The sequence below is a fragment of the Lissotriton vulgaris genome, chromosome 10 (assembly GCF_964263255.1).
Source record: "Lissotriton vulgaris chromosome 10, aLisVul1.2, whole genome shotgun sequence".
Classification (NCBI taxonomy): Eukaryota; Metazoa; Chordata; class Amphibia; order Caudata; family Salamandridae; genus Lissotriton; species Lissotriton vulgaris.
This window is the reverse complement of record NC_141698.1, coordinates 789,157,381-789,182,368: the sequence shown is the minus strand read 5'-3', so window position 1 is coordinate 789,182,368 and position 24,988 is coordinate 789,157,381. Positions and strand designations below refer to the sequence as shown.

The 24,988-nt window shown below is 51.9% G+C and overlaps 1 protein-coding gene across 1 annotated transcript in view; it reads left to right on the top strand.

The window, feature by feature from the left end:
• LOC147688801 (uncharacterized) overlaps nt 1-24,723 on the top strand; it is a 57,584-nt gene extending 32,861 nt beyond the window's left edge. The window contains exon 3 of the mRNA XM_086939825.1: nt 23,906-24,723. Coding sequence (XP_086795951.1) covers nt 23,906-24,723 — 818 coding nt within the window. The remainder of the gene's footprint in view (nt 1-23,905) is intronic.
• The last annotated feature ends 265 nt before the right edge of the window (nt 24,724-24,988 follow it).

The window sequence follows — 24,988 nt, the reverse complement described above, 5'->3', positions numbered from 1 at the left end:
CCACGCTTTTGGGCGAGAGACTGGTCCTTTTCACAGTTACAATGGCACCAGCAGCACTGAAAACACGCTCAGAAGAGACACTTGCAACAGGGCAAGCCAGATACTTTATCACCAGCCTGCTGAGCACTGGCCAGTCGCTTCTTTTCCTATACCAATACACCAATGGGCTTTGCTCCATGAACACCTCTGTTGTGTCATCCAGATAGGCCTGGACCATCCGCTCAATGTTCAGTGGTGCTCCAGTTTGCTTGTCCTCTTTTTGCTTTGTGACAGCAACGGACTTACCCATCCCTTTCTGTAGAAACCAAGCAGATTTTTTTTTTTGGTTGTGTCTGATGAATCAGATCCTGTTGGTGCTGTTGTTGTTATTGGTAGTGTTGGTGACTGCTGGGAAGCAAACGCACTGCTCTCATGCTGTGAAGAGGATCTTGACTCTGTAGGATGCTCAGTAGTACTTGCACTGTCCTGGGCTGGCACTGGCAGGCCTCTAATTGTGAGCCGTTTGTTTTCTAAATCAGTGGCTTCCTCAGCTATTACAGTTTTGTACTTGGCAACATCCCATTCTGAAAAAGGAACTACTGCATTACTGTTCACAAATAATTTGTACCGTGGATCCAAAATTGTGGCAGTAATGTAATGTTGATGTGACACAATCTTATTTTGAATCCTTGTATTCTCAGATAAGCGGCTGGCTAAGGCCTTCGCCAAATAACATGCTTCAAGTTTTCCTTCAACACCTTCATATGTTTCAGACACCTCCTTCAGCTCTTGCTCTAGCATGTACAACAATGGGATAGCTTGGCCCATAGTACATTCCTCCCTGCTGACTGCACGTGTGAAGACCTCAAAAGGAAGTAGCATCTCTGTCAGCCATTTAATGAGGTTCCATTGCCACATCTCAACGGTCATGGCTTTAACAGTAGGATCCCCTGATCTTCTTGTCATGACATAAGCATTAAGTGGTATGTACTGCTCAAACAGCCGATCAAGCATGTAATAAGTAGAGTTCGAATGTGTTGGGACCTCCTGGATGAGTGCTTTGACTGGCATTTTATAGTCACGTTGAATGACCCGTAGCTGCTTCCGGGCTTTAAAAGAATGGTTGAAATGCGTGCAGATTCTTCTGCAAATGGTCAGTAAGTTGCTGACTTTGCTTTCATTTTTCAGAAAGTCTTGAACAACAATGTTAATGCAGTGTGCCAAATGCGGGACCTTGAAAAAGCGACCATCTTGCATGGCCTTAACTACATTACGGCCATTGTCGGTGGCAACAAAACCAATGTTAAGGCCTCTTGGTCGCAGCCATTCAAAGACCTTGCTGTTAAACTCAGCCAAAATGTTTGCAGCAGTATGCGATTTCTCCATAGCAAACATGGCTACAGTTGCATGTCTGCGAGTATCTTTAAAAATCTCAGCAGTGTCAATGCCTGCAGATACCTTGTCTCTAACACCTGAAAAAGAGATCCAGTGTGCAGTGATGCACATGTAATCAGTGGCTTGGCAACTGGTCCACATGTCTGTTGTCAGGTGGATACTATGAATAGCACTCTGCTGCAAGGCTTTTCCAAGCAATTCCAGCACGTCGTGGTGTAGTGCTAGAACAGCAACTCTGGCAAAATAGTAGCGGCTGGGAACATCCCATTTTGGGCAGAGGGTTGTCACAAATTCCAGGAAACCCACCCCTTCAACAAAAGAAAAAGGGAGAAGGTCCAGTGCTAACATTTTATCAAGCTTAGCATTGTACAAACGTGCTATTGGGTGGTTGCGCTCGTACTTTCCCTCCTGCCTAAACATGCTAAGAATGATACGCTGCTTGGTATTTCCTTCAGTTATGCTCGATGCAGTACTTCGCGTCGCTTACTTCGCACCCGTACTCCTTGGTGTCTCCGGGTTACTCTTACTCTGGTGCCACTGAGATGTTGCTGATGGCTAGGATGTGGGCTTCACCACTGCAGTGCTGGGGACAGGGGTACTTTGTGTACCACTACCAGATAGAATGTCTCCCTCTTCTTCCTGTTCGACCGTGAGTGGACCTTTTACTACTTCCCCACCAACATTAATGGTTCCTGCATTCATGCTATGTAGGTGGTCCTCCCACTGGATTGCGTGGTGTTTTTTCAAATGGGTCATTAGGCCTCCGGTACCATAGTTTGTACCAAGCTTACCACGATTAACAGAGGAATGACAAATGGAGCATATAGAAATGTTGTCCTCATTTGCGCTAACTGTAAAGAAGTCCCACACTGGGGAGCTTAACTTTTGTCTCCTGCTAGAGGTGCCACTTCCAATGCTGTATGAACTGGAGGTTGTGTGTTGAATTTCACTATGTGGCTGCAAGGTACTACCACTACCTACTTCTGCTGAGGTGGAACTTGTGCTGGATGTAGGACGCTGCCGGCCCTGTGCAAATGTAAAAAAGGAAGCAGGAGGTAGTTTTGCTTTTGGTGTGGCCTGTGTTGGAGGTATGCCTGCTACATCCCTACTAGTCGCAGCCATTCTCGCTAGGGTTAAAATGTTGGTCTTCATGTTCTCAGGCCCAGGAGTAATGCTTGTGATGACTGGGTCTGACTCGTCATCACCATCATTATCCGGCTGTTCAACATCGCACTCCATAAGTGTAAGGCTTCCTGGAACCTTCCTTTTCCCTAGCCTGGTCTTCTTGGGATGTCTCTCCCTCTCATGCTCTGATTGTTGTGGCTCCCAATTGAGATCAAGATCATCAGAAGGGATGCTTGGCGAAGAACTCGATGGACTAACCCTCCTTTTCCTTGGTGGGGATTTGGAAAACAATAGATCTCCTGCATCAGGTGCTTCCTCTTCTTCTTGCTCTGCATCAGGCTCAATTTCCTGAACTCCCTCGACTTCGGGAGGAACAACAACTGCTATTGCAGGTGGTGGTTGTTGAACAACAATTATTGCAGGCGGTGGTTGTGGTTGTTGTTTTCGAGGAACATCTACTATTGAGGGCGGTGGTTGTGGAACAACTACTATTGCGGGTGGTAGCTCAGGTTGAACATCTATTATTGCGGGCGGTGGTTGTGGATGCTGTTTTGGAACATCTACTATTGCAGGCGGTGGTTGTTGTTCACCACTTTTCTGCTGCATTCCCTCTTGCATGGATTGTGTACTACTTTGAGATAGCGCTAAGTTTAGATCAGGCTCAGTATCACTGCTTTCCATCATTAGGCTGGCTACCTCTTCCCCACTCATCTGCTTGGGCCTGGGTTGGTGGCTTGGGCCCACTGATGCGAAGGTGCTGGCCCCAGCTTGGACCCCGGTCACCTCTGCTGCAGGCGTACTTTTTTCCAAAAAAAAGGTTTTTGGGTCAACACCAGACTTAAGTGTCACTTCCTTCTTCTGTTCTTCCTTCTTCTCAGCAACTTTCTTTGTCTTGGAGGACCTGGTACCTGCTTTCTTTGGGCCCATCTTCTTCAGATGTCAGCAGCAGCACTCAGTTGCACAAGTTGCTGAGATTGATGTCTGGTCAGGTGAGTCACACCACACGTGACGTAGTACAGAAGGACGTCCGTCTGGCAGTAGAACAGGTGATGAATGATGACGGACACCTCCTCTCAGTCTTCAGTCTTTTGTGCACTTACAAGCAAAGAAGGCAGAATAACATCAGTGGAGTGTGGAACTTTTTTAGCTTTAACTTTAATTACTACTAGAAGTATTAGTACACTCAGTAAGAGTAAGAATAGCAAATAACTAAAAAGCAAATGTAGTGGAAGTGGAACTTGTTTATCCTTAATTTGTGCATCATTTCGGATAGATGCAGCATCAGTGACCTGCAGCAGATAGCAATGGGGATGTGAACAGTAGTAAGCCAATAGGAAAAATGGAAAGACACAGGCCAATTTGTCAAAAACAAAACAGCACACTACCACCACAGCTCCCAGTCACTTGGGCACATATCACAGGTACATGGGTAAAGGCCAGAAAACAATAAACTCAAGCAGGCCTATATACCTATATGGCCAGAAAAAGGAGGATGCCTGTTACACATCACAGCTTAATGCACAAAAAAGAAAATCCCCACGGCTAAAAGGTTTGAAAGTTACACAACAACAACACAAGCAACAAAGGCATTTACAGTTTTTTACACATACCCAAACATTTAACTACACCCCAAACACCACATTTGGAAATTGAATGTATTGCCATCCACGCCCTAAATGATGTTAAATTCAACAGACAAAATGGAAACCGCTACATCAAGCACCCCCGCTGCGCTGACTACCTCTGGGACTCCAGGCCTACTGGCAGAAGAAATCACAAGTTTGTAGGCCTGCGACAAAACTAAAGCACGATGGAAGGTCACACAAAATGGCCGCCCCCACATGGCCTGGCCATCCCCAACAACATGAAAATAAAGAGAAGACAGACAATACATGCCTACGGCAAAAGGACAATGCTTGGCTTCACAAAATGGCAGCCCCGCCACCCACATGGTCAGGCCACCCTCAAACAACAAAGTACATAGAGGACAGAAACAGTAAGTGGTCCATGCTCCAAAAACTACAACCAAATGACAACCTGAGGAGTTTCTTTAGCAAAATGAACAGCATCAACATTTTCGAGAAGGTTTTATGCAACTCGAGACATATTGCTCGCGAGATTGCAAAATCAGAGTGTTCGGTAGCGCGAATTGTACAAAACATCGTTATCGCTTGCCCGAGCATGCACATTGAGCACGCGAAGAAGACAAAAACTGTAAGGTCGCGTTGTCACGCTGTGCAAAGTTACCAAAACTACGCGAGCTGAATTCTAGGGTTACCTAGTGCGCAGAAAAAGCCATATTATTCAACACACACCCAAAACCTGCAATTCAACACCAAACACACATTTTGTTAATCAATCAAAAGCCATCCATGACCTACATGATGTTACGCTTACAACTTAAACACCACAATAACAGTTGAACAACTTTCATGCACCATTTATGATGATGACTTTAGTAGTACCCTTGGGCCTACTGGCAGAGTAGGCCACAAGCTTGGAGGCCTATTGAGGTTCTGTAAATTACGAATTTGTTCGTACTCAGCCTCCATTTTGTGATCGCCGCCATTTTATGTTGCCCTCACTCAGGCAACTTGGCGAACGCAATGATTTTGTCGTTTCTGCTTTGCGTGTCAGGTGACTTCCTCGCCTATGTTTACTAACGAGTGTCAGGGTCTGGCCGAGTACACTAATTCCTGTCTGAGCTGATTAATCCCCGTCCGGACTACATGTCATTTCACACCATTGTTTCCTGTAAGTTATCTTATCTGCTGTCCTTCGCTACATGTCTCATGCATTCTCCTGTTTCTCGACTGTCCTTCTACAACACGCAGCTGTGTTTCCTCTGCTTGTAAATCGAATTGTGTGGATTCACTTGTGATTTACTTAAGGGGTCGAATGACAAACAGAAACGGGAACTTGAGTTGCTTTGGTTTTAAAACATTGTCTATAACATTTGCCTATAGCTCATGCTCGTGTGTGATTGCATTTTGCATTGTATTACATCGTATATAAACCTGTGCGCCACGGAGTTAAGTGGCAGTCTCTTTAGAATCTCGTTGTACTGACGACTTCTAAGACCACTGTACTAGCTGCAGCTAATAAATACCATCTTCTACGCCAGACGAAGAGTCCGTGTCTCTGTTTTTGACAATTCAGAAAAGGGGGTGGTGATGGACAGAGTATCTGAATTAAACAGAACACTCATACCCAGTCAACAGATCAGGGCTTGATCCATCACCGTTTTTTAGCTCACTGCACCATCCCAGCTCAGAACCTGGCTATATGCAAATTAGTCATCATGGGAACAGGGCAGACCAAACTACCAAGCCAATTCTTATACTGGGAAGGAAACAAGCTTCCGGGGACCGGTTTCTGGCATTTCAGCCGTCTTCGGCCCGGCTTGCTTGTATCCTGATGGTGATATGAGCAAGGGACTCACATCTGAGTATACCCTTCCACGCTTATGGTGGACAAAACGATTCAGAAAAGGGGGTGGTGATGGACAGCGTATCTGAATTAAACAGAACACTCATACCCAGTCAACAGATCAGGGCTTGATCCATCACCGTTTTTTAGCTCACTGCACCATCCCAGCTCAGAACCTGGCTATATGCAAATTAGTCTGTCCCTGGCCCAGTGCATCATGGGAACAGGGCAGACCAAACTACCAAGCCAATTCTTATACTGGGAAGGAGACAAGCTTCCAGGGACCGGTTTCTGGCATTTCAGCCGTCTTCGGCCCGGCTTGCTTGAATCCTGATGGTGCAATGAGCAAGGGACTCACATCTGAGTATACCCTTCCGCGCTTATGGTGGACAAAACGATTCAGAAAAGGGGGTGGTGATGGACAGAGTATCTGAATTAAACAGAACACTCATACCCAGTCAACAGATCAGGGCTTGATCCATCACCGTTTTTTAGCTCACTGTACCATCCCAGCTCAGAACCTGGCTATATGCAAATTAGTCTGTCCCTGGCCCAGTGCATCATGGGAACAGGGCAGACCAAACAACCAAGCCAATTCTTATACTGGGAAGGAAACAAGCTTCCGGGGACCGGTTTCTGGCATTTCAGCCGTCTTCGGCCCGGCTTGCTTGAATCCTGATGGTGCAATGAGCAAGGGACTCACATCTGAGTATACCCTTCCATGCTTATGGTGGACAAAACGATTCAGAAAAGGGGGTGGTGATGGACAGAGTATCTGAATTAAACAGAACACTCATACCCAGTCAACAGATCAGGGCTTGATCCATCACCGTTTTTAGCTCACTGCACCATCCCAGCTCAGAACCTGGCTATATGCAAATTAGTCTGTCCGTGGCCCAGTGCATTATGGGAACAGGGCAAACCAAACTACCAAGCCAATTCCTATACTGAGAAGGAAACAAGCTTCCGGGGACCGGTTTCTGGCATTTCAGCCGTCTTCGGCCCGGCTTGCTTGAATCCTGATGGTGCAATGAGCAAGGGACTCACATCTGAGTATATCCTTCCACGCTTATGGTGGACAAAACGATTCAGAAAAGGGGGTGGTGATGGACAGAGTATCTGAATTTAACAGAACACTCATACCCAGTCAACAGATCAGGGCTTGATCCATCACCGTTTTTTAGCTCACTGCACCATCCCAGCTCAGAACCTGGCTATATGCAAATTAGTCTGTCCCTGGCCAGTGCATCATGGGAACAGGGCAGACCAAACTACCAAGCCAATTCTTATACTGGGAAGGAAACAAGCTTCGGGGGACCGGTTTCTGGCATTTCAGCCGTCTTCGGCCCGGCTTGCTTGAATCCTGATGGTGCAATGAGCAAGGGACTCACATCTGAGTATACCCTTCCACGCGTATGGTGGACAAAACGATTCAGAAAAGGGGGTGGTGATGGACAGAGTATCTGAATTAAACAGAACACTCATACCCAGTCAACAGATCAGGGCTTGATCCATCACCGTTTTTTAGCTCACTGCACCATCCCAGCTCAGAACCTTGCTATATGCAAATTAGTCTGTCCCTGGCCCAGTGCATCATGGGAACAGGGCAGACCAAACTACCAAGCCAATTCTTATACTGGGAAGGAAACAAGCTTCCGGGGACCGGTTTCTGGCATTTCAGCCGTCTTCGGCCCGGCTTGCTTGAATCCTGATGGTGCAATGAGCAAGGGATTCACATCTGAGTATACCCTTCCACGCTTATGGTGGACAAAACGATTCAGAAAAGGGGGTGGTGATGGACAGAGTATCTGAATTAAACAGAACACTCATACCCAGTCAACAGATCAGGGCTTGATTCATCACTGTTTTTTAGCTCACTGCACCTTCCCAGCTCAGAACCTGGCTATATGCAAATTAGTCTGTCCCTGGCCCAGTGCATCATGGGAACAGGGCAGACCAAACTACCAAGCCAATTCTTATACTGGGAAGGAAACAAGCTTCCGGGGACCGGTTTCTGGCATTTCAGCCGTCTTCGGCCCGGCTTGCTTGAATCCTGATGGTGCAATGAGCAAGGGACTCACATCTGAGTATACCCTTCCACGCTTATGGTGGACAAAACGATTCAGAAAAGGGGGTGGTGATGGACAGAGTATCTGAATTAAACAGAACACTTATACCCAGTCAACAGATCAGGGCTTGATCCATCACCTTTTTTTAGCTCACTGCACCATCCCAGCTCAGAACCTGGCTATATGCAAATTAGTCTGTCCCTGGCCCAGTGCATCATGGGAACAGGGCAGACCAAACTACCAAGCCAATTCTTATACTGGGAAGGAAACAAGCTTCCGGGGACCGGTTTCTGGCATTACAGCCGTCTTCGGCCCGGCTTGCTTGAATTCTGATGGTGCAATGAGCAAGGGACTCACATCTGAGTATACCCTTCCACGCTTATGGTGGACAAAACGATTCAGAAAAGGGGGTGGTGATGGACAGAGTATCTGAATTAAACAGAACACTCATACCCAGTTAACAGATCAGGGCTTGATCCATCACCGTTTTTTAGCTCACTGCACCATCCCAGCTCAGAACCTGGCTATATGTAACCCTGGGCGAAGAACTACGCTCCGTTCACGGAGTTTGCGGAGTTTCGGCAACTCCGCCTCCGCGGAGAACGCGAAGTTGTCGAATACTCCGCAAACTGCTGCGTAGCGTAGTTCTCGCGCGCTCAATAGCATTTTCACGTGCGCGAGGATGCTTGTCGGTAAGATCGAGTTGCCGAACAAGCAGAAACTGCAATCTGGCACAGAATAACTCGCGAACACGTTAGTAGTGACCGGAAATAAGGGGACGCGGGCGGGACAAACCTCATGGGTAACTTCGCGCGCTACACATCCCGAGCATGCAGGCAATCAATCAATCAATCAATCAATCAGGATATTTGTATAGCGCGCTACTCACCCAGAGGGTCTCAAGGCGCTTGGGGGAGGGGGGTCCGCTACTGCTCGAACAGCCATGTCTTGAGTTGCTTCCTGAAGCAGAGGTCGTCTTGGGTCAGGCGGAGGTGGATGGGGAGGGAGTTCCAAGTCTTGGCTGCCAGGTAGGAGAAGGATCTTTCTCCCATGGTGGATCTTCGGATGCGTGGCACGGCAGCGAGGGCGTGGCTGGTCGATCGTAGCTGGCGGGTGGGAGTGTAGAAGGTCAGGCGGTTGTTGAGGTACCTGGGGCCCAGGTCGTGGAGGGCCTTGTGTGCGTGGGTGAGGAGTTGGAACGTGATTCTCTTGCTGACGGGGAGCCAGTGAAGGTCTCTCAGGTGTCCGGAGATGTGGCTGTGTCGGGGGATGTCCAAGATGAGTCGTGTGGAGGCGTTCTGGATGTGTTAGAGTCTTTTCTGGAGTTTGGCTGTGGTTCCGGTATAGAGGGTGTTTCCGTAGTCCAGTCTGCTGGTGACGAGTGCCTGTGTGACCGTCTTCCTGGTTTCGGTGGCGAGCCATCAGAAGATCTTTCGGAGCATGCGTAGGATGTTGAAGCATGATGATGAGACGGCGTTGACTTGTCTGTCCATCGAGAGGGAGGAGTCCAGGATGAAGCCCCGGTTGCGTGCGTGGTCCGTTGGTTTGGGTGCGCTGCCCAGGGCAGGGGGCCACCAGGAGTCGTCCCAGGCGGAGGGTGATGATCCAAAAATGAGGACTTCCGTCTTGTCTGAGTTCAGTTTCAGGCGGCTGTTCCTCATCCACTCGACTACGTCTTTCATCCCTTCGTGTAGGTTGGTTCTGGCGGTTCCTGGGTCGTTGGTGAGGGAGAGGATCAGCTGGGTGTCGTCGGCGTAGGAGATGATGTTGATGTTGTGTTGGCGTACGATGGCTGCAAGGGGGCTCATGTAGACGGTGAAGAGTGTGGGGCTGAGTGATGATCCTTGTGGTACGCCGCATATGACTTCGGTGGCCTTGGATCTGTACGGGGGGAGGCGGACTCTCTGGGTTCTTCCGGTGAGGAACAAGATGATCCACTCCAGTGCCTTCTCTTGGATTCCGATGTTGCTGAGGCGCTGCACTAGGGTGCGGTGGCAGACCGTATCGAATGCTGCGGAGAGGTCCAGGAGGATGAGGGCCGCTGTTTCCCAGTTGTCGAGCAGGGCTCGGATGTCGTAATTGGCTGCGATGAGGGCGGTCTCGGTGCTGTGGTTGGCGCGGAAGCCGGACTGCGAGTGGTCGAGGCTGGTTGGGCGAGCGCAATTGGTGATCCACTGTGTGAGGTTGTTGGCTGCTTGGTTGGGGTCCGTTGAGCTGGCGGGAGGGTTCTGGCTCAGTGAAGTGGTGAGCTGGTCGGTGGTGATCTTGTTCCAGTTCCTGCGGGGAACCTGTTGCGGGTGGTGGTGAGTCGTGGTCTTTCTGCAGCTGAAGTGGACGCAGCTGTGGTCTGTCCAGTGGAGTCCGGTGGAGTGGCTGAAGGAGATGTACTTGCTGGAGGAGAAGACTGGGTCAAGCGTGTGTCCGGCGTAGTGGGTGGGGGTGTTCACCAGTTGCATGAGTCCGAAGTTGGTGAGGTTGTCCAGCAGGGTGGTGGTGGTGTTGTCGTTGTTGTTCTCCAGGTGGAAGTTGAGGTCCCCTAGGAGGATGTAGTCAGCGGAGGCGAGGGCCTGCGGGCTGATGAAGTCTGCGATGTCTTCGCTGAATTGTGTGCGAGGTCCTGGGGGTCTGTAGATGAGGGTGCCTCTGAGTGTGGTCTTGGGGTCGGTGTGTATCTGGAAGTGAAGATGTTAAGCGGCTGTGAGGGTGTCGTCTGAGTTGGTCGTGATGCGGATGGTGTTCTTGTGGACGATGGCGATGCCTCCTCCTGTCTCGTTGACGCGGTCTCTCCGGGTGATCTTGTATCCGTCCGGGATGGCGACGGCGATGTCGGGCGCTGAGGAGGCGTTCATCCATGTTTCCGTGAGGAAGGCGACGTCTGGAGATGTGGTGTCGAGCAGGTTCCAGAGTTCCACGGCGCTACCGAAGACGAAAAATGGCTCGCGAACGGGTCAAGCAAGCTACTACGCATGCTCGCGGAGCTATGCGTAGTTCGCGGAGTGCAACTGCATCTTCGCGTAGCTCCGCGGAGTGCGGCTACGCGAACTACGCCCAGGCTTAGCTATATGCAAATTAGTCTGTCCTTGGCCCAGTGCATCATGGGAACAGGGCAGACCAAACTACCAAGCCAATTCTTATACTGGGAAGGAAACAAGCTTCCGGGGACCGGTTTCTGGCATTACAGCCGTCTTTGGCCCGGCTTGCTTGAATCCTGATGGTGCAATGAGCAAGGGACTCACATCTGAGTATACCCTTCCACGCTTATGGTGGACAAGACGATTAAGAAAAGGGGGTGGTGATGGACAGAGTATCTGAATTAAACAGAACACTCATACCCAGTCAACAGATCAGGGCTTGATCCATCACCGTTTTTTAGCTCACTGCACCATCCCAGCTCAGAACCTGGCTATATGCAAATTAGTCTGTCCCTGGCCCAGTGCATCATGGGAACAGGGCAGACCAAACTACCAAGCCAATTCTTATACTGGGAAGGAAACAAGCTTCCGGGGACCGGTTTCTGGCATTACAGCCGTCTTCGGCCCGGCTTGCTTGAATCCTGATGGTGCAATGAGCAAGGGACTCACATCTGAGTATACCCTTCCACGCTTATGGTGGACAAAACAATTCAGAAAAGCGGGTGCTGATGGACAGAGTATCTGAATTAAACAGAACACTCATACCCAGTCAACAGATCAGGGCTTGATCCATCACCGTTTTTTAGCTCACTGCACCATCCCAGCTCAGAACCTGGCTATATGCAAATTAGTCTGTCCCTGGCCCAGTGCATCATGGGAACAGGGCAGACCAAACTACCAAGCCAATTCTTATACTGGGAAGGAAACAAGCTTCCGGGGACCGGTTTCTGGCATTACAGCCGTCTTCGGCCCAGCTTGCTTGAATCCTGATGGTGCAATGAGCAAGGGTCTCACATCTGAGTATACCCTTCCACGCTTATGGTGGACAAAACGATTCAGAAAATTGGCTTGGTAGTTTGGTTTGCCCTGTTCCCATCATGCACTGGGACAGGAACAGCCTAATTTGCATGTAGCCAGGTTCTGAGCTGGGATGGTGCAGTGAGCTAAAAAACGGTGCTGGATCAAGCCCTGATCTTTGGACTGGGTAAGAGTGGTCTGCTTAATTCAGACTCTCTGTTCATCACCACCCCCTTTTCTGAATCGTTTTTGGCCACTATAGGTGTGGCAGGGTATACTCAGACATGAGTCCCTTGCTCACTGCACCATCAGGATTCAAGCAAGCCGAGCCGACGATGGCTGAAATGCCAGAAACTGGTCCCCGGAAGCTTGTTTCCTTCCCAGTATAAGAATTGGCTTGGTAGTTTGGTTTGCCCTGTTCCCATCATGCACTGGGACAGGAACAGACTAATTTGCATGTAGCCAGGTTCTGAGCTGGGATGGTGCAGTGAGCTAAAAAACGGTGATGGATCAAGCCCTGATCTTTGGACTGGGTAAGAGTGGTCTGCTTAATTCAGACACTCTGTTCATCACCACCCCCTTTTCTGAATCGTTTTTGTCCACTATAGGTGTGGCAGGGTATATTTAGACATGAGTCCCTTGCTCACTGCACCATCAGGATTCAAGCAAGCCGGGCAGACGACGGCTGAAATGCCAGAAACCGGTCCCCGGAAGCTTGTTTCCTTCCCAGTATAAGAATTGGCTTGGTAGTTTGGTTTGCCCTGTTCCCATCATGCACTGGGACAGGAACAGACTAATTTATATGTAGCCAGGTTCTGAGCTGGGATGGTGCAGTGAGCTAAAAAACGGTGATGGATCATGCCCTGATCTTTGGACTGGGTAAGAGTGGTCTGCTTAATTCAGACACTCTGTTCATCACCACCCCCTTTTCTGAATCGTTTTTGGCCACTATAGGAGTGGCAGGGTATACTCAGACATGAGTCCCTTGCTCACTGCACCATCAGGATTCAAGCAAACCGGTCCGACGACGGCTGAAATGCCAGAAACCGGTCCCCGGAAGCTTGTTTCCTTCCCAGTATAAGAATTGGCTTGGTAGTTTGGTTTGCCCTGTTCCCATCATGCACTGGGACAGGAACAGACTAATTTGCATGTAGCCAGGTTCTGAGCTGGGATGGTGCAGTGAGCTAAAAAACGGTGATGGATAAAGCCCTGATCTTTGGACTGGGTAAGAGTGGTCTGCTTAATTCAGACACTCTGTTCATCACCACCCCCTTTTCTGAATCATTTTTGGCCACTATAGGTGTGGCAGGGTATACTCAGACATGAGTCCCTTGCTCATTGCACCATCAGGATTCAAGCAATCCGGGCCGACGACGGCTGAAATGCCAGAAACCGGTCCCCAGAAGCTTGTTTCCTTCCCAGTATAAGAATTGGCTTGGTAGTTTGGTTTGCCCTGTTCCCATCATGCACTGGGATAGGAACAGACTAATTTGCATGTAGCCATGTTCTGAGCTGAGATGGTGCAGTGAGCCAAAAAACGGTGATGGATCAAGCCCTGATCTTTGGACTGGGTAAGAGTGGTCTGCTTAATTCAGACACTCTATTCATCACCACCCCCTTTTCTGAATCGTTGTTGGCCACTATAGGTGTGGCAGGGTATACACAGACATGAGTCCCTTGCTCACTGCACCATCAGGATTCAAGCAAGCCGGGCCGACGACGGCTGAAATGCCAGAAACCGGTCCCCGGTAGCTTGTTTCCTTCCCAGTATAAGATTTGGCTTGGTAGTTTGGTTTGCCCTGTTCCCATCATGCACTGGGACAGGAACAGACTAATTTATATGTAGCCAGGTTCTGAGCTGGGATGGTGCAGTGAGCTAAAAAACTGTGATGGATCATGCCCTGATCTTTGGACTGGGTAAGAGTGGTCTGCTTAATTCAGACACTCTGTTCATCACCACCCCCTTTTCTGAATCGTTTTTGGCCACTATAGGAGTGGCAGGGTATACTCAGACATGAGTCCCTTGCCTACTGCACCATCAAGATTCCAGCAAGCCGGGCCGACGACGGCTGAAATGCCAGAAACCGGTCCCCGGAAGCTTGTTTCCTTCCCAGTATAAGAATTGGCTTGGTAGTTTGGTTTGCCCTGTTCCCATCATGCACTGGGACAGGAACAGACTAATTTGCATGTAGCCAGGTTCTGAGCTGGGATGGTGCAGTGAGCTAAAAAACGGTGATGGATCAAGCCCTGATCTTTGGACTGGGGAAGAGTGGTCTGCTTAATTCAGACACTCTGTTCATCACCACCCCCTTTTCTGAATCGTTTTTGGCCACTATAGGTGTGGCAGGGTATACTCAGACATTAGTCCCTTGCTCACTGCACCATCAGGATTCAAGGAAGCCGGGCCGACGACGGCTGAAATGCCAGAAACCGGTCCCCGGAAGCTTGTTTTCTTCCCAGTATAAGAATTGGCTTGGTAGTTTGGTTTGCCCTGTTCCCATCATGCACTGGGACAGGAATAGACTAATTTGCATGTAGCCAGGTTCTGAGCTGGGATGGTGCAGTGAGCTAAAAAACGGTGATGGATCAAGCCCTGATATTTGGACTGGGTAAGAGTGGTCTGCTTAATTCAGACACTCTGTTCATCACCACCCCCTCCCTTTTCTGAATCTGTTTTTGACAAGGCAGGTGAATCCCAGGGATTTTAGGCGTACCCTGCGCCGCCGGGTCTTAAGGCTCCGGTTCTGCAACTGGCGCCCATCGTAGGGCGACTTCTGCTGTAGCGGTTGAGCCCGAGGGTCGTGAGGAGCCCCGCAAGAAAACTCCGGAGGAAGCGCACCACGTGATCGACCCCTGTATGTCGGAAGTGGACCGAAGGTCTTTGACGGCGCAGCTACTCCTCTCCGACAGCTGCTGACGACTGCTGTCCTGACTGTCGCCCTGCCTTGGACCCTTCTGAAGAGTTTTGGTAGAGCGAGACGATAGACGGACCTTCGCTGGTGCAGAACGATTCTTAGTTAAGTATTTGGTGGGTCGCTCCCACAGACCTTTGTTTGTTTTGTTTTTTTTAGTTTTCATTCAGGTATTGCAATAGCTGAAGCCAAGGGGTAAGTACGATTGTACTGTTTCACTGATCTATACCCCTTGTTGTTTGTGATCCGTCTAGAGAAGTGACGATGCCTGGGCTGAGTAAGTTCAAAAGATTTTGTTGTTTGGGTTGTACGAGGGATTCCCAGTTGGAGGAATCATGTCCGATCCCTCCAGTTGGAACTCCCACTTATGAGCTCTATTCGAAACATGGTATTGGTCCCATTACCTTTAACGAGACATGGGTCCGATACACGAAAAGTAGTGGAGTTTTGAGATGGCCCCAGAATGATAGCTTTGATCCTGCTATATTAGATAATTTGGAAACGATTCTGTTTAGAAGAAAAGCCCGGCCGGCTATGTTTGACTCCTTTCGCCTTTGGCGTAAAGAAGCCAAACAGAAAGAAATAAAACAAGCGAAAAAGGATAAGAAAGCACAAGATATGTCAATTCTTCAGGCTGCCCAGCAGTTTAAAGATAACGAAGTAGACGATGCAAAGGAGGTATTAGAGAGACAACATCATATGGCGATAGACAGATGCTATCCGGTGTTGCCTACTTCTTCTTCAGATAAAAGTAAGGAATTAGAAGAAGATTCCTTAATGTCTTGTTTATTGAATTCACCCCCGCCCTAGGTTCAGAATGCGAATGCACCTCCGTTACCCCCTCCCGTCGCTCAACAAGTGGTTGCTCAGTTACCAATTGTTCAGCAACCGGCTCAGCCCCTTAATGCTTCTTTGCCTGCTTCTGCTCCGCCCTCGCAGCTTGTACTTCAGCCCCCATCTTCTCCTGCTCCTACTCTTCAGTTTGCTACGTTTCAGTCTCCGTTGCCTTCTACATCTGTAATACCTCCTATCCTCTCGAGGGATTCTCCTATTTCACAGAGGAGGATAGCAGATGCTGTTTCAAGTTTCTTTTCTCCTTTTGTTAGGTCTATAAAAATGTCTCCAGCTTTCTGTAGACGACAATATTGTTGTCAACTTCCTCTTGCAGATGAAAAAGTAGTTTTGGGTTCTCTTGCTAATAAATGGATTGAGCATGGGCCAGAATATAGTACTGAAGATATCATGAGTTGTTTTCATCAATGGGGAGAGCCCACGCAGAGATATGTTTTCAACATTATGGGGCCGATTCCGATCTGGAAAAAAAATCCGCCATACGATTCGTATTCGTAGCCGAATCCGTACGAATGGGAAAGTACCGTACGACCTGCGTAGTATGATTCATTTTCGTCGATTACCATACGAAAATCATCACACCGTACGAATCAAAGTCGGTGACCCGTACAAATTAGATTCGGAAATCCTTCCCCAGGATTACTAAACGTGTCGTAAAACAACACTAGTACGATCCGGTGCGGAAAGCCTGTACGCGATTCATACGGGCCAAAGTAGTCGCGCATGAAGACTGATTCGTATGGAAACATCTCCTAACAGTAAGCGGCAGCGAAACGTACCAACCGTGTACCCCTCGATGAAGCGCACGCGACCCCCCACGCCCCCAACGGCCCGTACAAGTCACCCGCATGCACGCACACCACATGCACACCCCCCTCAAGCGAACGAAAACCCAAACACCCCCAACGGCTGGTACAAGTCACCCGCACGCACGCACACCACACGCACATCCCCCCTCAATCGAACGAGCACCCCAACACTCCCAACGGCCTGTACAAGTCACCCGCACAAACAAACACCCCACGCACACCCTCCCTGAAGCGAACGTGAACCCCAACACCCCCAACGGCCCGTACAAGTCACCCGTATGCACAAACACCACACGCACACCCCCCTCAAGCGAACGCGAACCCCAATACCCCCAACGGCCCGTACAAGTCACCCGCACGCGCGCACACCACACGCACATCCCCCTCAAGCGAACGAGAACCCCAACACCCCCAACGGCCCGTACAAGTCACCCACACAAACAAACACCACACGCACACCCCCCTCAAGCGAACGCGACCCCCAACGGCCTGTAACAGTCACCCGCACGCACAAACACCACACGCACACCCCCCCTCAAGCGAATGCGAACCCCAATACCCCCAACGGCCCATACAAGTCACCCGCACGCACGCACACCACACGCACACCCCCTCAAGCGAACGCCACCCCCAATACACCCAACGGCCATACAAGTCACCCGCATGCACAAACACCACACGCATACCCCCCCTCAAGCGAACGTGAACCCCAACACCCCCAACGGCCCGTACAAGTCACCCGCACAAACAAACATCACACGCACACCCCCCCTCAAGCGAACGCGACCCCCAACACCCCCAACGGCCCGTACAAGTCACCCGCACAAACAAACATCACACGCACACCCGCTTCAAGAGAACGAGAACCCCAACACCCCCAATGGGCCGTACAAGTCACCCGCACAAACAAACATCACACGCACACCCCCCATCAAGCGAACGCGACCCCCAACACCCCCAACAGCCCGTACAAGTCACCCGCACGCATGCACACCACACGCATACCCCCCTCTCAAGCGAACGTGACCCCCAATACCCCCAACGGCCCGTACAAGTCACCCGCACGCACAAACATCACATGCACACCCCTTCCTCAAGCGAACGTGACCCCCAATGGCCCGTACAAGTCACCCGCACGCACGCACACCACACGCACACCCCCCTCAAGCAAACGCGACCCCCTTCACCCCCAACGGCCCGTACAAGTCACCCTCACGCAATAACACCAAACGCACACCCCCCACCTCAAGCGAACGTGAACCCCAACACCTCCAACGGCCCGTACAATTCACCCGCACACACGCACACCACATGCACACCCCCCTCAAGCGAATGAGAACCCTAACACCCCCAACGGCCTGTACAAGTCATCCGCACGCACGCATACCACATGCACCCCCCCTCAAGCGAACGCAAACCCCAACGGCCCGTACAAATCACTCGCACGCACGCACACCACACGCACCCCCCCCTCAAGCAAACACAAACCTCAACACCCCCTATGGCCCGTACAAGTCACCCGCACGCACGCACACCACAGGCACACACAACGCAAACCCCTAAACCAACACAAGGACCATTCAAACAAGTCGCACAACAACACTAAACATGTCTCCTGTGTACACACAGCGACCACTGTGCCCTCGGCCTGGTTGCCCCCACGCTCCCCGCCTGCTGCCTGCCTCGTACCTGCTGCCTGCCTGCTGCCTGCTGACGCCGATCCAGTCCGGAGCCCCAGCCGCCGCAGGGCCGCCCGCCTGGTTTTTCGCGCCGGTTTTGCTGCGACCCCGCCCACCGCCTGCCGATTGGACCACGCGCTCCCCGCCTCCCTGCTGACCCGCCCTCCCGGCTCCCTTCTTATGACGCCCCCTCAGCGACCGCGCAGCGGATGCGCGCAGCGGGAGCGCCGACTGAGCGCCAAAGGTAAGCCCGTCTGCGCCCGTCCGTGCCTGGACCGCGCCCAGTGCCAGGACCCCTGGCCCCCGCAGATCCCAGCCCACCCGCCGGACGTACGACGCCGCCACCCTCAACGCACTCAACGACGGACGAGTCCCGGGATGCTACCGTGCCACCCCGAGACGCTCCCACGGACCCTTCTGCTGCACCGCCTGCAAGTTCACCTGCATCCGGACCTGCCCCGCACCAGCACCCGCCAAGCCGACCAACAGCAGCAACCACCTCAAGTGCATCCTGCTCAACACCCGCTCCGTCCACAGACACGCCATCGAACTCTGGAACCTCCTCGACACCACAGCTCCTGACGTTGCCTTCCTCACGGAAACTTGGATGAACGCCTCTTCAGCGCCTGACATCGCCATCGCCATCCCAGAGGGCTACAAGATCACCCGGAGGGACCGCACCGCCAACCAGATAGGAGGAGGCATCGCCATCATCAACAGGGACACCATCCGCATCACGACCAACACCGACGACATCCTGACTACCGCCGAACACCTACACTTCCAGATCCACACCGACCCGAAGACCACCCTCAGAGGCACCCTGATCTACCGACCCCCGGGACCACGCACACAATTCAGCGAGGACATCGCCGACTTCGTCAGCCCGCATGCCCTCCCCTCCGCTGACTACATCCTCCTGGGGGACATCAACTTCCACCTGGAGAACAACAACGACCGCAACACCACCACCCTGCTCGACAACCTCGCCAACCTCGGACTCAAGCAGCTGGTGTCCACCCCCACCCACCTCGCCGGACACACACTCGACGCCGTCTTCTCATCCAGCAAAGACATCGCCCTCAGCCACGCCACTGGACTCCACTGGACGGACCACAGCTGCGTCCACTTCACCTTCAGAAGAACGACGATCCACCACCACCAGCAACAGGTTGCCCGCAGAAGCTGGAGCAAGATCACAGCCGACCAGCTCGCCGCTTCCCTGAGCCAGCACCCTCCCGCCAGCTCAGCGAACCCCAGCCAGGCCGCCGACAACCTCACGAAGTGGATCAGCAACTGCGCGGACGAACTCGCCCCACTGAGGACCCCGCCCAGCAGACCCGGCAGCAAGAAGGCCCCATGGTTCACCGACGAACTCAAGAGCTCCAAGAAGAACTGCCGAGCCCTCGAGAAAGCCTGGAGAAGGGAGCCAACACCGGACAACATAACCACCCTCAAGCTTGCCACCCGGAAGCACCACCAACTGATCCGCGCCACCAAGAAAACTGCATTCAAGGACCGGCTGGACAACAACGCACACAACAGCAAGGAACTCTTCAACATCGTGAAAGAGCTCTCCAACCCCAACGCCGGAAATAACGACATCACCCCATCGCAAGAACTCTGCAACTCCCTCGCCTCCTACTTCCACAACAAGATCGCGGACATACACAACAGCTTCAACACCCAACCGACGAACGCCACGTCCGACACGACCGAACCAACGCCCCCCACCACCACCCTCCGCGCCTGGACCCCGATCAGCACCGAAGACACCGTCCGCACGATGAACTCCATCCACTCCGGATCTCCGACCGACCCCTGCCCTCACCACGTCTTCAACAAGGCCGACGCTGTCATCGCACCCCACCTGCGGGACATCATCAACACCTCCTTCACCACCGCCACCTTCCCTGAGAGCTGGAAGCACGCCGAACTCAGCGCTCTACTCAAGAAACCAACAGCGGACCCCACCGAACTCAAGAATTAACGCCCCATCTTGCTCCTCCCGTTTCCGGCCAAAGTCATCGAGAAGACCGTCAACAAGCAGTTGCCGCCTTCCTCGAGACGAACGGATCCCTCGACCCCTCACAGTCTGGCTTCCGAGCCAACCACAGCACCGAGACCGCCCTCATCGCTGCCACCGATGACATCCGAACCCTGATGGACAACGGACCTCTCTCCTAGACCTCTCCGCGGCCTTCGACACCGTCTGCCACCGCACCCTAGTGCAGCGCCTCTACAACGTCGGAATCCAGGGGAAGGCCCTGGAATGGATCATCTCCTTCCTCGACGGAAGGACCCAGAGAGTCCGCCTACCACCGTACACATCAAAGGCCACCAAAGTCATCTGCGGCGTACCCCAAGGATCCTCGCTGAGCCCAACCCTCTTCAACGTCTACATGAGCCCCCTCGCGGCCATCGCACGCCAACACAACCTGAACATCATCTCCTACGCCGACGATACCCAGCTGATCCTCTCCCTGACCAACGACCCCGCCGCGGCCAGAGCCAACCTTCACGAAGGAATGAAAGAGGTAGCCGAGTGGATGTCGACCAGCCGCCTGAAGCTGAACTCGGACAAGACGGAAGTCCTCATCCTGGGATCCTCGCCCTCCGCCTGGGACGACTCCTGGTGGCCCCCCGCCCTGGGAACCGCACCCAAACCGACAGACCACGCACGCAACCTGGGCTTCATCCTGGACTCCTCCCTCTCCATGACCAGGCAAGTCAACGCCGTCTCCTCGTCGTGCTTCAACATCCTCCGCATGCTACGGAAGATCTTCCGGTGGATCCCCACCGAGACCAGGAAGACTGTCACCCAGGCACTCGTCACCAGCCGACTGGACTACGGCAACGCCCTCTACACCGGAATCACCGCCAAGCTCCAGAAGAGACTCCAACGGATCCAGAACGCCTCAGCCAGACTCATCCTCGACGTCCCACGACACAGCCACATCTCCAGACACCTAAGAGACCTGCACTGGCTCCCGGTCAACAAGAGAATCACCTTCCGTCTCCTCACCCACGCACACAAAGCCCTTCACGATCAAGGCCCGAGCTACCTCAACAACCGCATCAACTTCTACGCTCCCAAACGTCACCTCCGATCAGCCAGTCACGCCCTCGCCGCCGTCCCCCGCATCCGAAGAGCGACAACAGGAGGAAGGTCCTTCTCCTACCTGGCCGCCAAGACCTGGAACTCCCTCCCGACCGACCTGCGCCTGACCCAAGACCACCTCGCCTTCAGGAAGAAGCTCAAGACCTGGCTGTTCGGGTAGTAGCAGAACCCCCCCCCCCCCCCCCCCCCAGCGCCTTGAGACCCTCCGGGTAAGCAGAGCGCTCTATAAATGTCTATGATTGATTGATTGATTGATTGATTACACACCATTGACAAACAAAGTTCTGGCCACAGCCAAACAGAGGGCACAAGTCACCCCCCCCCATATAACACACACACCACCAATTCAAACTAAGCCACACCCACAAATGGACCAATAAAAGTGGACACACATACAAATCAACATCCCTTGCAACATACCTACTTGCAAAAAGAAGAGCCTGCCGGCACATCACCAACTGCACCCATTAACCTTCACACATACAACCTATTACATCTACACCCACACCACCCCCTTCACAATCAGACACACACACCCTCTTACATACACACCATCACCCTCTCAATCACACACACCCCACACCATGACCACACAAAAGAATCCAAAGTTCACCAACCCGGAAAATGAGATCCTTGTAGATGAAATTATCCGAGTCGAGCCCCAGCTGTTTGGCGCATTGGTCACACAGACCAGCATAGCTGACAAAACTCGCATGTGGGAGAGGATCGTTGACACGGTCAATGCTGTTGCACCCATCAGGCGCACCAAGGCGGAATGCCAGTCCAGGTGGTATGATCTGCGGAGGGTGGTCAAGAAGAAGATGGACCAGGACTACGCCGCTGCACACCACACTGGCGGTGGTGGTCCCCGCAGACCTCCAGTATACCATCCCTGGGAGGAGAAAGTCACAACCCTGCTGCCACCGGTGGGAGTATACGGAATAGAAGGAGTCATTGAGCCTGGTGAGTACACAACAAACACATGTAATATGGTGGAACTTACCACAGTGCACAGCAGTATGGGGGTGGGTGGCCATGAGTCACAGCAGGGCAAAACTGTATGGGGTAGTTGCAAGGTGGAGGCAGAAAGGGTGGAAGGCGTAGGGTAGGAGGCTGCTCTCATCCCATATGTCCCAAGTACACACACAAGCACCATGCTGAATGCACAGGGAATGTGAAAGTACAGACAAGATAGTAGAGCACACAAATCTAATTTTTCCATGTTGTTGAGACATGTTTTGTAGATGCATCATTTGGTGACACAGTAAGGCAGTGTAGCAAGTGAGTGAGGCCGAACCACCTGTCTCCATCCCTCTGTTGCCCTCCTCCATCTGTCTGTCTCCCTCCCTCCGACAGTCTCCCTGTGTCTGGCAAGCTCTGTCTCCGTCCCTCTGTCTCCGTCCCCCTCTATCTCCGTCCCCCTCACTCTTCCTCTGTCTGTCTATCTACCTAGGTCTGGATTACATACCCTGTCACCCTCCTCCCTCTGTATTACACCTTCAGTTATCCTCCCACAGTCAACTCACCCCAGTGACCTGGGCACACACAGTCACACCCCAGCACATCATAGGTCCATTAAAGACCATACACCAGAGTGTCGAGGGATGTTACTCAATTACCAGCAGTAATGTGCCAACTGCCTGCGACACACCCAGCATTTGCAGGTGACACAGTACTGTTTCAGGACACACAGTCTTTAAAGCTCTGTAGTAGACAATGGGCCCTTGTGTAGGCAGAACAAGGCACTCCTGTGAACATTGCAAACAAAAACTCCAGGACAAGGTCAGACATCCTGTGTAGGAACCCTCAACCACGATCAAGGTAGCATGTCTCATGAGGGCACAGCCAAACCACAAAAAAGATGGAAGATTGCAAATCACATACCAACTACTAGCATGGCCTGTCACACACACCCCGTACAGAAAGTAATCCCATGGGGACAGGCAATGGAGTGCTACACTGTCACAATGATCATGTACCACAACTAAACATTTTCACATATGAATACACATACAACTATAACATGCACAGTGCAGATGCTCAAGTCCATTGTGCCTCTCACACAATGCACTTGGCCCATCATATGAACGTTGTGCGTGCACTTAAGTACCAACATGGACATGTGTATTGCCAAGGTGATGCTTCTAGTACAAGTGCCACGTCATAAAGCCATGATGCAGAAGTGGGTGTACAGGTCCTAGGGGGTTGGCATTGCTTGTCCATCACGGAACAGCAACAACTATCCAAAGTATTGGAATGTATCAGTAAAAATTAAACTCTGTCTCTTACAAGAACCTGCTGCATCTAAACTCTGTGCATGCCTGACGCAGGCATAAGGATTGACACTGTATCCTGAATGTTGCGTGAAACAGAGCATTGCTGTATATGTGTTGTGCTGGCAAGACAAGACACAGCAATGGCTGTGTCACTCATTATCAAGAGAATGGAAGAAGGAAAAAATACCTGACTACATGTCTATTTGCTACCACTACATACACAACTGAACAATGACAACAATGTCAAGCTTGTGGAACTGTGATGCTGATAATGGATAAAAATATGTTTCATGATAGTGCATTAACTGTGTCTGTCTCTCACACACACAGGGCAACGTGTGGAAACCACCCCCAACCAGGGGGGAGAAGGATTCCAGTCCCAGGCTCAGCAGTACCCTGACCCCACCGACAGCAACGCCACTCAATGCACTGTGGATGACCCCAACCAACCTGGCCCCTCTGGATCCCAAACCCCTGCAGCAACTGTCCCAGCTACATCTGTGCCAACCACCGGACCCATTCCCACCGCATCCCAGCAGACAGGTCAGAGCCCTGCCCATGGTCCATCAGACAGCCAGTCTGAAAATGAGGGACATTCCTTGACGGGTACCCTTGAGGTGGCAGACAACATCCACCCTGCCAGCACTCGGGGGTCCCGTCGATCGGATGTGCCCACAAGCGCAGGCCGTGCTTGTTTGGGTCAGGGTGGTGGGAGTGGCGCAAGGTGGAGGCGAGATTCTGGCCAGTCAGCTGCACGGACCGGTGTGACTGAACTGACTACCATCCTGGAGGCATACCGGCGGGACACCAGGGAGGTTAGCCAGGTAGCGGAGGCCCTCACCGAACTCAAACAACAGCAGGCTGAGCAACATGCCAGGCAAGAACAACATTATGGACGGGTGGAGGCAACACTGGCTGAGCTCTTGACGGTGCATCGGGACATGAGCCAATCACTACGTCAGATTGCTGGCAACATGCAGCACCCTCCCTGTGTCACCAGGCCACAAACATCAAGGCAAAGTGCAACACCAGCAACAGGGAGGGAGGAGGAGGAGGAGGAACTGTCTGATGTAGCGTCCCATGCATCGCCCAGGCCTGCACGTGAGGGTCCCCCAAGGAAGAAGGGTCGTCCACGGCTAAGACGGTGAGAGGCAGTGGGTCATGCACAACTCCCAGGACACCTGACCTGGCATATTGCCCTTGGGTGCAACAGCATCACCCATCAGACTCTCCCACATGGACTTGCTGGTCACAATCTGACCAATGATGCCAAGCACTGTGTGCTGGACTCTGTTGACTTGAACTACAAGGCATCTCATCTCCAGCAGTGAACTTTGGATTCCCCCCCTTTCTGTACAGCACCTACTCACTTTTCCTGCACAAGATCACCTAATAAATCCAAATTTAATCACA